Genomic DNA, 13,357 nt, shown 5'->3' on the forward strand with positions numbered 1-13,357 from the left:
CGTATTTTACGAAGGAGCTGGTTTCGTACAGCTGCATTCATACGTGTACCATTTGCTTTCGCCCCTGCACTGTAAAAAATGAAAAGATGGATGAACTAAAAAAATAATTTCAATTGGTAACACCTAAAAAATGTAAGTTTATTAACCTACATATTTAACTAAAGTAAAATTATTACTACGCTCGCTTGTACGGTTTATTCTTAGCCGCTGTATTCTGCTTCTTATATTATCTATCGATTTTTCTGTGTTTTCCCCTATCTATTTATGTAAAGCTGCTTTGAAACAATTAACAATTGTGAAAAGCGCTATATAAATAAAATTTAATTGAAAATTGAATAAGTTTAAAATTTTTTTAAGGTGTTACCAATTGAAGTAATTTTTTAAGTTCATCCGACTATTCACTTTTTACAGTGTGTGAAGTTGGGGTTAAGTTTTTTAATAATCGTACGTTGAGAAAACATATAAGCCAACTCATATATTTATGAATTTCTGTTAGATCCGGCTGCTTCTCTGAAAGCTTTTAAGCTTTTCTTGTAATATATTGTAAATATGTACAAGAAATATAAGATTTTGTAATTTAGATTTAATTTAGATTTGTAATTTAGATGTAATTTACAGTTTTTACATTTACTCTTTGTCATTTACTTCTCATGAGATCACCAAGTGATAAAAGCACAGTTTTTTTACACAAAATTGTCAAAATAAATTTATTTTTCACTAGACGTCTCTGACATCTACAGTATTAACTTCTAGAGTTCTTTCCTTTAAAATCCATGGAATATTTTTGTTATAAATAAATAAAACAAAACCAGTTATTGCGCAAGTACAATAATAAAATATACATAAAAATAAGTGCTCAAAACTTTTCTTTTCAAACCTTATAATGCTTTATGTAATGTAATGCTTTAAAGATTTTTAACAATTTGATTGTAATGCGCTTAAATATAGTTTTATGATTTAAGCTGTTGAGATTTCACGGCTAATGTAATTTTGACTTGATTTAACCCACATACAGAAAATTACTATAGGCCAGATTTACTAAACGGACAAATTAGCACGAGAGCGAAATACCAAAAACGCGCAGATGGGAGTGGTAATATCTGCGGGTTATTTACTAAAAAGGCGCAAATAAAATAACACAGGCAAAACAGCTGATTTTCTTAATGACTTACGCAATCTACTAAGAACAGCGCAAATTATTTCAGGGTCGCAAATAAGAAAATTATCTAAACACCTTTAATGCGCTTGACTTCAGCACCACAGACATCCCAGCAAACGAAGCCATAGTACACTGAAAAGAACTAGGACAAAAAGATAAAGGTTTACACACCTGCTATTGTGTGATTTCTAGTGACTCCTCTTTTATTTCATCCATCAAAAATAACATGGCTTGGCAAACAGTATTTTTGAATAATATGTTCCTTTGGCATTCCAAAAAAACTCTTGCGTGTGGAAAAAATCCTCTGTCTCCTATTATCAGCTACACTTGCAGCCTGATTTAAGAAATGCTTTTTTGGCGTTAAATAATGGCGCAAATACCAGTTATATTACACACGTAAACATTAGTAAATCGCGTTGCAAGAATCATTTAAATAATCTCGTCCCAAACATTTTGCGTCTGAAAGGGAAACTCCTAGAAATGCATATGCAATAAGGTCAGTCGCAAAAATAACTAGACCACACATTTTCAGAGCTGCTTATCCAATGCGCATCTTTAGTAAATCCCAACAATCATTATTTAACATCAAAATGATTGTTTGCACTGTGCTGGCTTATGTGTGTTTCAAACAAAGATAGCAATAGTTACAGATTTATTACTGCATCATATGTGATTTTTAATAATAATAAATAAGCATTACAAACATTACAAAACAAAGCTCACTAGTGCTGATGAAGGATCAGTGTTTAACTCTGCTGTAAGTGCTGTTAATAGTTCAAACTGATCTCAGACCAACTCTTAGCACTAAAGGAGCCAAAGCAGAACAACCTTTTGTGGGTCAGGTGGATTTCCTTGACTATGTTCCTGCCACCTGCAACCACAGTTTGGCACTTGTGTCCAGCATGTGCATTAGCTTCGTGTTTACAGCAACATGACTGGAGGCCAGGGCTGAATGAAGAAAAAGAAGGGTAGATGGTGGACGGGTGGGGGAGGAATGTATTTAAAGCAGACCCAATCCCCCTATCCATCAAGCTAATCGGTAAGCTTGCAGCCAGTGGACCCGACTGACCTGACCTGCTACCAGACCTTTAAGCCTAGAGGTAGAGACAGGAAAAAAGAGATTTTGAAGAAAGGAGGGGAAGAGGCGATGTTAAGACCGTTCTCGCAGTCGACACATGCTGTTGTATTCATTTTCTAGCCAAAACAGATCACAACCTAAGTGTAGTCTCTAATGGTTTTAATGTTGCTATTTAAAAATGTGGGCTTAACGTACAGTACAAATCAGATCTCGATACCTTCCCATTTATAAAAATTAAAGCGTTAGCAACCTTCTGAAATGCTTAGATGCACAAAAGAGACAAACAAGTGAATGTATTGGTTAATGTATTTTCACATTGTGGGCATATATACCAAGATATCCCGAAATACTGCAAATGTGCATATGGCATTGGTTTGCAAAAGCTCAATGATTGAATACTTTAAAATGTTATACATCGTCAAAGCTTTAAGGTGGACATATAAGACAGTGGACATATAAGAGTTGAAGATAAGCCTGTAGCATTACAGTCTGTAGATAATATATGTGTAAAGTTTAAACAGTGTGTCTTAGACATAGCCCATGGGTCTTAGGCATGCATGCACTATTTACACAAAGCATTAGCGCACCGTATGGTTCCCATATTTTTAGTTAAGGGTTTTTTAAAGACATGCATAAGCCTCCTTACAACCACATCTTATATCGAAGAGTAAATAACTGTATATTTTTCTGTACAAAAGAAAAAGAAACAATCAGGTATTGGTACAACCTCATTCTGGAATAGTAAAAAATATTAAAATCTGCTATACTTTATTACTTTTATACGGTTGTATTTATTAGAGTGTAATAATGATTAACAGCATGCTCCTGGGTTGGATCCATGCTATTATGTATAATTTACTTTTATTACTATATTTATTACATGTATTTAACAAAGACACTATTAAATAACTTATGGTACCATAAATTATTCCTTTGGCTTTGATGTAATGACATACAGATACAGACTGAGAATCTTAGGCCCTGTTTACATTAGAACATTTGCGTTTTAAAACGGCATTTTGAAATGAAAACGATCCTCATTTATACTGGCATTTTTAAAAGAATCTATGGCAGTTGCAGGCGCCTTTTTTGAATGATATTCTATGGGCAGGGCGCGTTTGCGTGCTGTTTATGCGCGCCGAGCGCCTTGCGGTTTTCTGCCGCCTGCCGCGCACGCGTTTTTGAAGGAGCGCTGAGAGAGGAGAAGCGCCTGACGTCATTCGCGTCTTCCATTGTCCAATGGAATGAGGGGAGAGACGGGCCTTACGTTGTGGTGAGGGAAGTTTACAGTTGCTTTGAAGAACCGGACTCCACTCGCTCACTCTCTCCTGCGTGTTTGTGCTCCTCTTATCCTCAAACAAGGTCAGAGCAAGCGCCTTCTTTTTAAAGTTTCTGCTAATATGACAGTTAACAGCAAAAGAGCGCTCACGCTTCAATATTTGATTGACAAGACAGCTGACTCGGTGGTTGCGTAGCAATATGAAAAGCCGCGCCGCACTGCTCTTTTTTAAAAATGGCAGTGCGTCGCGCCTTGCGTTTGCTAGCGTGTACAGCGCTGTTGGTGTGACTGCGCCCTAGGGGTGTGCGATATTGACAAAAATTCATACTTGGATCATTTGCCGGCAACTACAACAGACACTATTTTTGAACCTATAAAAATGTGTTTGGGAAAGTCTTCAGCTCCCCCCTACAACATATTAATATGATTAAAAGGTTAATGTTGATGTTATAAACCAAACAAAAGGTCTTTATGATTTTAAAAAGGAAGCATTCAAGAAAGTGTACTAAACAGTAGCGAACTTGAAGCAAAAATTAATTTCAGCAAATGCAAACTTTAATCAAACATAATAAGAAGTAAACACCAAATAACTTAACTTCCCTTACCTGTTTAGTGTGCAATTAATTAAAAAATCAACGTCATATTTATATTTAATGCTCGTTTAGCGGATTTCGCTTTTTACTATTTCTGTGTTGCCAGCGGAGGACGTGGACGGACCTCGCATACTTTTAAAAATGAACGTCATATTAATTTTTATTAAAGTATGCGAGGTCCGTGCACGTCCTCCGGTAGCAACACAGAAATAGCAAAAAGCGCAATCAGCTAAACGAGCATTAATTATTAATATGACGTTGATTTTATTGTTTTTATTAATTTATATTCACAAAACTTATCAACAAAACATCGATTCAAATTAAGAGACAAATTATATGAAACAAAATTCATTTTAAAGTAGCAAACAAAACTTAAATTAAATTTGAAAATAATCTCTGACTCATTACAATTCTCCCTTTATATTAGTCTTTACAACGCCCTGTATGCCGTTTTAAAATGGCAGTCTATCTTTTGTAATAACCTAACTAAATTTAAACAAAACATAAACAACATTACAACAATATTCAAACCCAACAATACATAAATATAAAACAGACATTATCTATAAGGAATCTGATATATCGTTTATAATATGTTTACTCTTTTTGGCAAAACCTCCGTTGCAAACCTCCATTTACCTGAATAAAAATAATTTTTACTTTGAAAATGATGCGCTGTCACGTTAACATCAGCTGTTCGTTTACACAAGACTCCGTCTACGTTAATTTACACTGCAGTGTAACGTCTGAGTTCTCAAACTAAAACAAGGTCTGCAGCGTTTGCGAACAAATCCGTTTATGAGGGTCGAAAACGGTGGTGTAGTGTAAATGAAAGGCGTAAACATAGCAAAAGTAACATGTTTTAAAGGATAAAGGCATTAATGTAAACATAGCCTTAGTACAAAAGAAATAATGCTGTTTAAGCACCATAAATTGTGACATTTGGAAGAAACAACACTAAATGGAGTATATAGATTAGTTTGGGTTTGTGGGATGACACGCAAAGTAATTTTTTTCAAAAAAAAAATGATTTAATGACTATGCTTCAGACAATCCCTTCCTGAAATGTAATGTAAAATATCTGTCAAAACCAGTCATAAGGGTACATCTAAAAGCTGAATAAATAGGCTTTCCATTGTTTAATAGGATAGGAGAATATTTGGCCAATATTTTATTTTGAGAAAATCACCTTTTAAAGTTGTCCATTAAGTCCTAACCAATACATATGATAAATACATTTTGATATATTTACAAAATATCTTTATGGAAAATAATCTGTATGTAATATCCTAATGATTTTTGCATTAAAAGATTGATAATTTTACCCATACAATGTATTGTTGGATATTGATAAATATGTTGTTTTTTTGGTCCAGGGTCACATTATTTTTTTAACATAACATAGCTTAATTTTATCCATCTAAATCAATTTAATTAAAAGGTTAGCTGAAAATGCCATTTTTGTGCTAATTCTTCTTTTCAAATTCTGCTGTAGAATCTGCGGCCCAGGCATTCGGCATCCCTCTTGCCCAAGTAATCGCCAATGACCGGGCACACAAGCAGCGGCAGGATGCCCTGAAAGAGAGTCGCCGGGACTGTCTGGATCTGGAGGCCAGTGTACTACGCTTTCGTGCTGAGAAATATCAGCACAATGGAAACCGGTCAATGCGCAGTACAGCGTTACCAGGTGTTGCTTCCTCACCAGCACTGGAGGTTCAAAGCAAACCTGCGTCATCAGCGTTCATGGACAACACCTCCCGGACACACAGACGGGTAAGAGGAAAATGTCTACTTTTAGCTCCATTTACACCATTAACGTGGTTACTGCCGAGTTTCACATAAAGCTCATGCAGTGTAATATCTAACCAAGAAACTATTGTTGAAAATGTATTTGAAGTCTGTTGATGAGTGCAGTTTGTCCTACTTTGATGTATTTCCTGTTTAAACAGGAAGTAGACAGGGGAGATATCAAAAAAGATCAGATTTTTCACATAACAAGTAGAAACATGTCCTAGTTAAATGGTTAAATATCCTTAAAACTTTTTATTGTCTATGAATTTACAATCGGGGACAAACTCTTTTGAATGTTTTCATCTTTTTATTGTTGTGGGTTTATGGAGAAACGAACGGGGACATCTGGTCACCTTACTATAGAACAACTTTATGATTTTGTCTGATAATCATTTATTACACAAAAATTAGGATGTCAGTGAATGTCTGTAAAAATATTTTTGGTTTTAAAGTTTTCTTTTAACTTCTGCCAAAAGTTACACTAAAATTGTGAATATACACCCTTTTTTACCCAAAAAATGAATATATTCAAAAACAGCACCGACAGTAAGTCATGTTGAACTTATAACCCAGGAAAACATCTGCAACCTGATAACAGCATGACGTTGTACCTTTAGATCCAACAACCACATCAAAGACCATAACATGTTATAATACAGTATATAATCAGCAAGTCATTGCTGTTGCTTTGAGAGGTTCTGTGTTGCTGACATGTTATCTGAGAACAAACTAGGGAAGAGGAAACACAAATATAAACCATGGCCAATAAAAACTTTTTTATCACTTCATTCAAACAGTTCCTCACCATCGAGAGCTCATAAGGTACACCTCACAGATAAACATTAAACAGATTAAATTCCTGGCTCAGGCTTTTAACTCGATTTTAGGCAATTTGTTTAAAAAAATGCAGATCATGCCGAATAAACGCAGAAATAAATCATACATTGTTTTTACTTGCACTTGCACAAAAACATATTTGTATAAAAAGTCACATTTGAAGTACTTCATTTCAAAAATGCAACAATGTTTGCCTTTGGCTACAGTCTTGATGCCAATATCAGAATTAAGTAGAAATTGTGAATAAACAAAGTTTTAGCTTTTAAAGTCCACGTTGCAATGTAAAACATTATGATCTTGTAATATAAAAAAACGGATAATGTTATAGTGTTCATCATCAAAATGACTCTGTTATTACTGATGGTGTGGTTCGTCATTATAGGCGAACTCACTCAGTACCTTGCTCCATATCAGAGACAAAACCTCTATGGGTGGCTATACAGATCAGCAGGAGGGAATGAGATCAATGTCTTTTTCTTTGCCAAATCAAATTCCCCGTTCCCTCCACCCAGACATGAGTAGAGGATGGAAAGAACCGATTGCCTGGCTGTTCAGTCATCACTGTGCTGATCAGGGGCATCGTGCACCAAATTTTTTTTAAGGGGGCACAGTGTGGACATCTCACAGAAATTTGTGCATACACAGACATCAAATGAAATATTATAGAGCTTTCAGCCTTTTCATGGCACTTACATTTCTAACAATCTGAACACCCCTGCTTTCATGCAAAAACCTCCAAAATAAAAGTGTTGACTAACTTGCATATCAAATAGTATTCAATCGGAATAATGACATGGTATCATATTTACATCTGAAACGGCATGTTTTATTTATTTAAGTTTTATGTAAATGTAATTTTAATGTCATTTTAAATCCATATAAACAACGAAAATGACATAAGCTATTGCCACATGATTGATTTTAATGTTTTAAAAAAAAATGTAGATAAAATTATTAGAGGAACACATTATTGCATCAAATTTTACCTCATTTGGGAACGTGTATGCGCCCTCGTGGATGAATGAAATCTACTAATATAAAGTCAAATAGCAAATTAGTGGACGCTTTTTGAGGTTACATGCAAAATCCATTTGGCTCAACAACAAAAAAACCAAGGGGGCACATGCCCCCTCAGTTTGAATAGGCATGACGCCTCTGGTGCTGATTGATGCAGTGTTTTAAACCTTTTATGAAAATATGTTTACACTATAAAAAATTCTGTAGAAATTACAGTATTGCAGGCAGCTGGTTGCCAGTAACTTACTGTAGATTTTACATTTATGTTATTTACTGGCAAAAGTTTGTTCAAAGTTAAATGAAAATGAAACTTTTTCAGTCTTTATCTTCTACAGTAAGTTACTGGCAACAAGCTGCATAATTACAGCTAATTTTTTACAGTGTACATCTGGTTTTACACTATTATTAAATTTCAAGTATTGCGATCTAATTTCTTTTTTTTTGTGCTCTTAACTGCTAATGCCAATAAGAAAGCTTTGTGGTTGTTTGCATTTTTTTACAATAATTCCTTGTAAATGCAGTAATTCATGTTGACATTTTGACTTTTAAACCTTACGTACGTCACGTATTTCACAAAACTTACCTTTATATTCCCATTGTGTACTACTTCTTTATAAACATAGGTCTCTCTCTCTCTCTCTCTCTCTCTCTCTCTCTCTCTCTCTCTCTCTCTCTCTTTTCGCCTGTCGATGTAGGGAGGGTTGTCTGTAGACTCCATCTCAGATCTGGTTGAGAGTCAATCCAGACTACTAGAAGCTTTGCAGCTCTCTCATCCTAATGAGCTGGAAATGAAGAAGGCATCGGCTGGCCATACACAGGCAAAACTGAGTCTCAACCCCATTTACAGACAAGTACCCAGAGTGGTGGAGCGCTGCTGTAACCACATTCAGACTTACGGTGAGCTACAAACAGCATTAGAGTATTGTGCCAGCAGCGCAATTGTAGTGGGTTCTGTATTCAGAAAACATACTGATAAAATAGCTTATGCACTATATGTCCATTTGGATTAAAATGTCTGCCACATGTAAATGAAAATGATGAAAAGGCACCTATGTTTACTGTTATGGTAGCTGAAAACTCGGCCCTAATGAAATCTGACTTTAAAACATTTTCTGTGCTGATAATATAAAACATTATAAAATGCATGTTTAATAATTAAATATGCAAAGCTTGGGAGATGTGTAAAACTTTGTGAATGATGGGTAGTAATCTGCAGTGGTTAATGAAAAATTCTGTGACCAGAGAGCCTGTGTGGGCCTGCCAAGGCCATAACACACCTCGATTTATTTTACAAAAGAGGATCATGTCATCCAAATGATACTAAAAATGTACTCAAGGCATAAATGCAGGACATTTGAGCCCAACACACTGTTTATGATTTCTTTCTAGGGTTACAAACTTTGGGGATTTTCCGTGTAGGCAGCTCCAAGAAGAGAGTCCGTCAAGTAAGTTTGATAGCTCCAGCTGCTTCCTGGAGCCACGTATACTACAAAGCATTGTTTTTTTTCTTTCTTTCTTCGTCTTTCTCTCTCTCTTTCTCTCACTCTCTCTCTCTCTCTCTTTCTCTCTTTTAGAGTACAGACTGTTATTTGTGTGTTTATATACTGCTTGAGGCTGATCTGCATTGGCATGCATTTCTCCAAAGCTGTTTAATCATTCCATTAACTGTGTTTTCAGCTGCGTGATGACTTTAACAGCGGGATAGATGTTGTGTTAGATGAGGAGCACAGCATTCATGATGTGGCTGCATTACTGAAAGAGTTTCTGAGAGAGATGCCTGACCCACTGTTGCCACGAGAACTGTACCGTGCCTTCCTCTACGCTAACTGTACGAGCACACTTTCACAAAAACTTGTGTAGATCAACAGCCATTCATTCTTAAATGCATATCATTTTATCAAACAGACCAAATCCTAAATGTAATATAAATAAAATTACTATATTTTATAGAAAAATATATGAACGCATTACAGGTGATAATAAGCACTAGGTAGTCATTGTTGTTAGTGGGACCTATTATGTACTTACTTTAAGCCACACATGATACACATTGTGTATTTTTATAAATATTTGTAACACTTATTGTATTGTAATCCTGTCATATGTTGTGTTTGTCTGGCAGTGTTGAGAGGAGCTGAACAGTTGAGATACCTGCAGCAGTTATTATATCTGTTACCACCCTGTAATTGTGATACTTTGTTGAGACTTCTCACACTTCTGCATACAGTACAAGAGAACGCAAACGACTCTACTGGACCTGATCAACAGGAGGTAACACACATGTGCCTACAATTTCTCATACTATATACTATTCAAGTATTACTATTCTACTATAAGTATTTCTTTGAATAATGTGATAAACAAGTTTAATTCATCATGTCACTATGGTTGAATTTCAAATAATTTATACAACAAAAAATATGTGACCCTTACGGTGGTCCATATAATGGGTCAGATTTTTTTTAATGTTCAACTCTCACCCCCTAAATGTGTTAGGATATCACTAAAAACACACTGTGCAAAATGTTGAATTGTTCCTACAATATCCAGAGGTTGCTCAAAGCCTTTGAATATTTCAGAAATGACATATTTTTGCACAAACTGTACTATTTAAAAATGCACAACACACATAAAACTTGCTTTTCGGAGAGTAACTTTGTTTCAGTTATTTCAGTCTCTTCTGATCCGAGTAACCATATAGTGGACTTGCTTCGTGTTGCTTCAGCCATTGTCTGAGTGTATATGAAGAGTTTGGTTCCTAAACGCGATAAACGCCATTTTTTTAAAAAAAAATTGTTACTGCCAAAATCAGTATTATATCAGGTCAGTAGTTAAAAGTAAATTCTTAATTTTATGCAAAATCCAATATCCGCCGTGTTATTCTGTCATCTTTTCTCCCTTTTTTTCCAAAATGCGATACACGCCACTCCTCCTTTTTTACAGAACACAATAAATCCATTCCAGAAATTACAGCCCACCATCCACGCAATGTAAACAAACAATGGCGGCGCGCTGAGTACACGGGGTCCTAGTTTTCCTCATCTACTTCGTACTTCGTGATCAACAAACAAAACAATATTGTCTATTGTGCTTCCTTCACATTGACGCTTTCTTGCTTTGAAAGACATATCACAACTAAAAGTTTTAATTGCATGCAGTATGGTCAAATAAGTCCATTGCTTCCATAAGTATATATTATTAAACAATTATACATGCTTAGCACAATTAAAGGGATACTTCACCGATTTAGCATTCAGCTTTGTATCTGTAGAAACCCGGCAGTATTACTGAATGACCATGTTTCCCTCCATCATTTCCCCCTGAGAGGAGAGATATCTGCATTTTGGTTCTGCAAAAAAGTCCTCCGATGATGCAAAAATCGTCATATTACATCATCGGAGGACTTTTTTGCAGAACCAAAATGCAGATATCTCTCCTCTCAGGGGGAAATGAGGGAGGGAAACATGGTCATTCAGTAATACTGCCGGGATTCTACAGATACAAAGCTGAATGCTAAATCGGTGAAGTATCCCTTTAAGTATCACATAATACGCAAATGTGATAAACCTTAAAGGTCTTGAGCAACCTCTAAATATTAATTAATATTAAAAACATTTTGCCCATTTTTTTTTTTTTAATTTATTTATTCAAACATATTGGTGGGGTGAGAGCATGAACTTTTAAAAGTTAAAAAATAAGGACCACCCTAGTGACCCTGGACCACAAAATCAGTCATAAGGGATTTTTTTAAATTAAGATTTATACATCATCTTAAAGTTAAATAAATACGTTTTACATTGATGTAAAAATCAAATAAAAATCTGAAAAATATTGAGAAAATTGCCTTTAAAGTTGTCTAAATAAATACAGGAAATTTACAAAATATCTTCATGCAACATGATCTTCACATAATATCCTAATGATTTTTTGCATGAAATAATAATTCATAATTTTTGTATAATTGATAATACAGTGTATTGTTGGCTATTGCTACAAAAATACCCATGCGACTTCAGGTTTTGTGGTTCAACCGTTCAGAAATTTAGAAACGGTTAACTGAAATACTTTTATGATCTTAAACATATTTTAATTTAAAGGTGTGTTTTTTACGATGTTTATTGGTTTTTGACAAGAATAGCATACATAATAATAACACATATGAAAAAATACACATAAAAACAAATGGGTAGTGTGAGGGTCTGTAAAGATGTAGTAAAATTTGGATGGCTCAAGGTACAATTTTATTAAAAGCAGTCAATAAGAGTCCATAATATAGATGAAAATTTCTTCAGCATTTTTTTTAACTTCTGAGGGTGAGACCTCAAGAAGCTGCTTGATAAAATGACAGGAGTATGATTTTGCTCGGCTACTTTGAAGATCCTAAAATATAACAGAGTTTTGATTTACTTTGTATGCTTTAGGCATATCGTAATTCTTACCAAATGAATTCCCTTAATGCCAGAGAATTAATCTAAGAGTTTGTTAACCATCTGTATATAAGGGATCGGACATTTAAAAACAGCCGATGATCAGGGCAGATTATATCCTGGCAATGAAAAGGGGCAGTAAAACACCTAAGATCTGATGCTGTCTGATTATGTTTAATTAGGTGACAATAACAACAGTGTTACAGTTTGTACACTTTGCACTTCTAGGATTACGTAATTTGAACCAAGGTGTAAAAAACAAAACTTTCTGTTCTGTTAGATGTCATTTTATGTAACTGAATATGGGTATCAGCACCGTGCATCCCTAGTCTATTATGTTTGACAATAATAATAACTTCACATAATGTGCCATTAGAACCCAGGACCCCTAAATCTCAAAGCGTTGAGTTTATCACGGCTATCTCACCTACAGGGCCAGACTTAATGATTATCATCCAATAAAATACATGTTGCAAGTTAATATATTTGATTTACTTGATATAGCAGCCAGTGCTGTGACTGTCTCCCCTACAAACAACCAAAGTGGTTCAGTTGGGTGATTTAATCTGGTGATGTGATTAGATCTCAGGTAATAAGATGACGGCAGCCAACCTGGCAGTGATCTTTGGGCCCAACCTCCTACAGAAAGAGAGAGGATCAGAGAGAGAGCTCAGTCCACAGGCTCTGGGCATAGAGGACAGCACTGCTGTTATCTCTGTTACCCTGCTGCTCATCCAGAACCACAAACACCTCTTCACGGTGAGAGAGATCGAGAGAATAAACAATAGGCTATTTAGCCTGGTAAAATGTTTGAGGTTTTGAAAAGAGATTTCTCTGGAAGAAGAGAGAAAGCATAACATGTTTGTCCTGCATTTGATTCATTGTCCCTCATACTGCCTCTGTTTATTTTTTCTAAGTGCAGAGCTTGTAAGATGATGTTGATATGAGTGTTTATGTGTTGATAATAGAGTATATTATTATTAATAATAATATTAGTGCTGAAAATGTTTTTTTTGTGAGCAGGTTTCTGCAGAGCTCCAGCAGGAGGTGCTCATGAGCCTCATTCAGACAGACCCTGATATTATTGACTATCTGCTACGCAGGAAAGTCAGGTCAGCACCCTTGCTCATCATTATTATGACTGATGCTAGAATCAATGGTGAATTACTTAAATGA

At 35.3% G+C, this 13,357-nt stretch overlaps 1 protein-coding gene across 7 annotated transcripts in view; it reads left to right on the forward strand.

The window, feature by feature from the left end:
• The window catches only part of arhgap36 (Rho GTPase activating protein 36), a 37,739-nt gene that overhangs the window by 19,366 nt on the left and 5,016 nt on the right, over positions 1-13,357 (forward strand). For all 7 annotated transcript variants that reach the window (XM_055210874.2, XM_055210881.2, XM_055210872.2 and 4 more), the window contains exons 4-10: positions 5,605-5,882; positions 8,450-8,651; positions 9,144-9,199; positions 9,432-9,582; positions 9,877-10,025; positions 12,764-12,940; positions 13,205-13,293. In XM_055210874.2, the coding sequence (XP_055066849.2) occupies positions 5,605-5,882; positions 8,450-8,651; positions 9,144-9,199; positions 9,432-9,582; positions 9,877-10,025; positions 12,764-12,940; positions 13,205-13,293 (1,102 nt within the window). The remainder of the gene's footprint in view (positions 1-5,604; positions 5,883-8,449; positions 8,652-9,143; positions 9,200-9,431; positions 9,583-9,876; positions 10,026-12,763; positions 12,941-13,204; positions 13,294-13,357) is intronic.

Source organism: Misgurnus anguillicaudatus, chromosome 21 (assembly GCF_027580225.2).
Source record: "Misgurnus anguillicaudatus chromosome 21, ASM2758022v2, whole genome shotgun sequence".
Classification (NCBI taxonomy): Eukaryota; Metazoa; Chordata; class Actinopteri; order Cypriniformes; family Cobitidae; genus Misgurnus; species Misgurnus anguillicaudatus.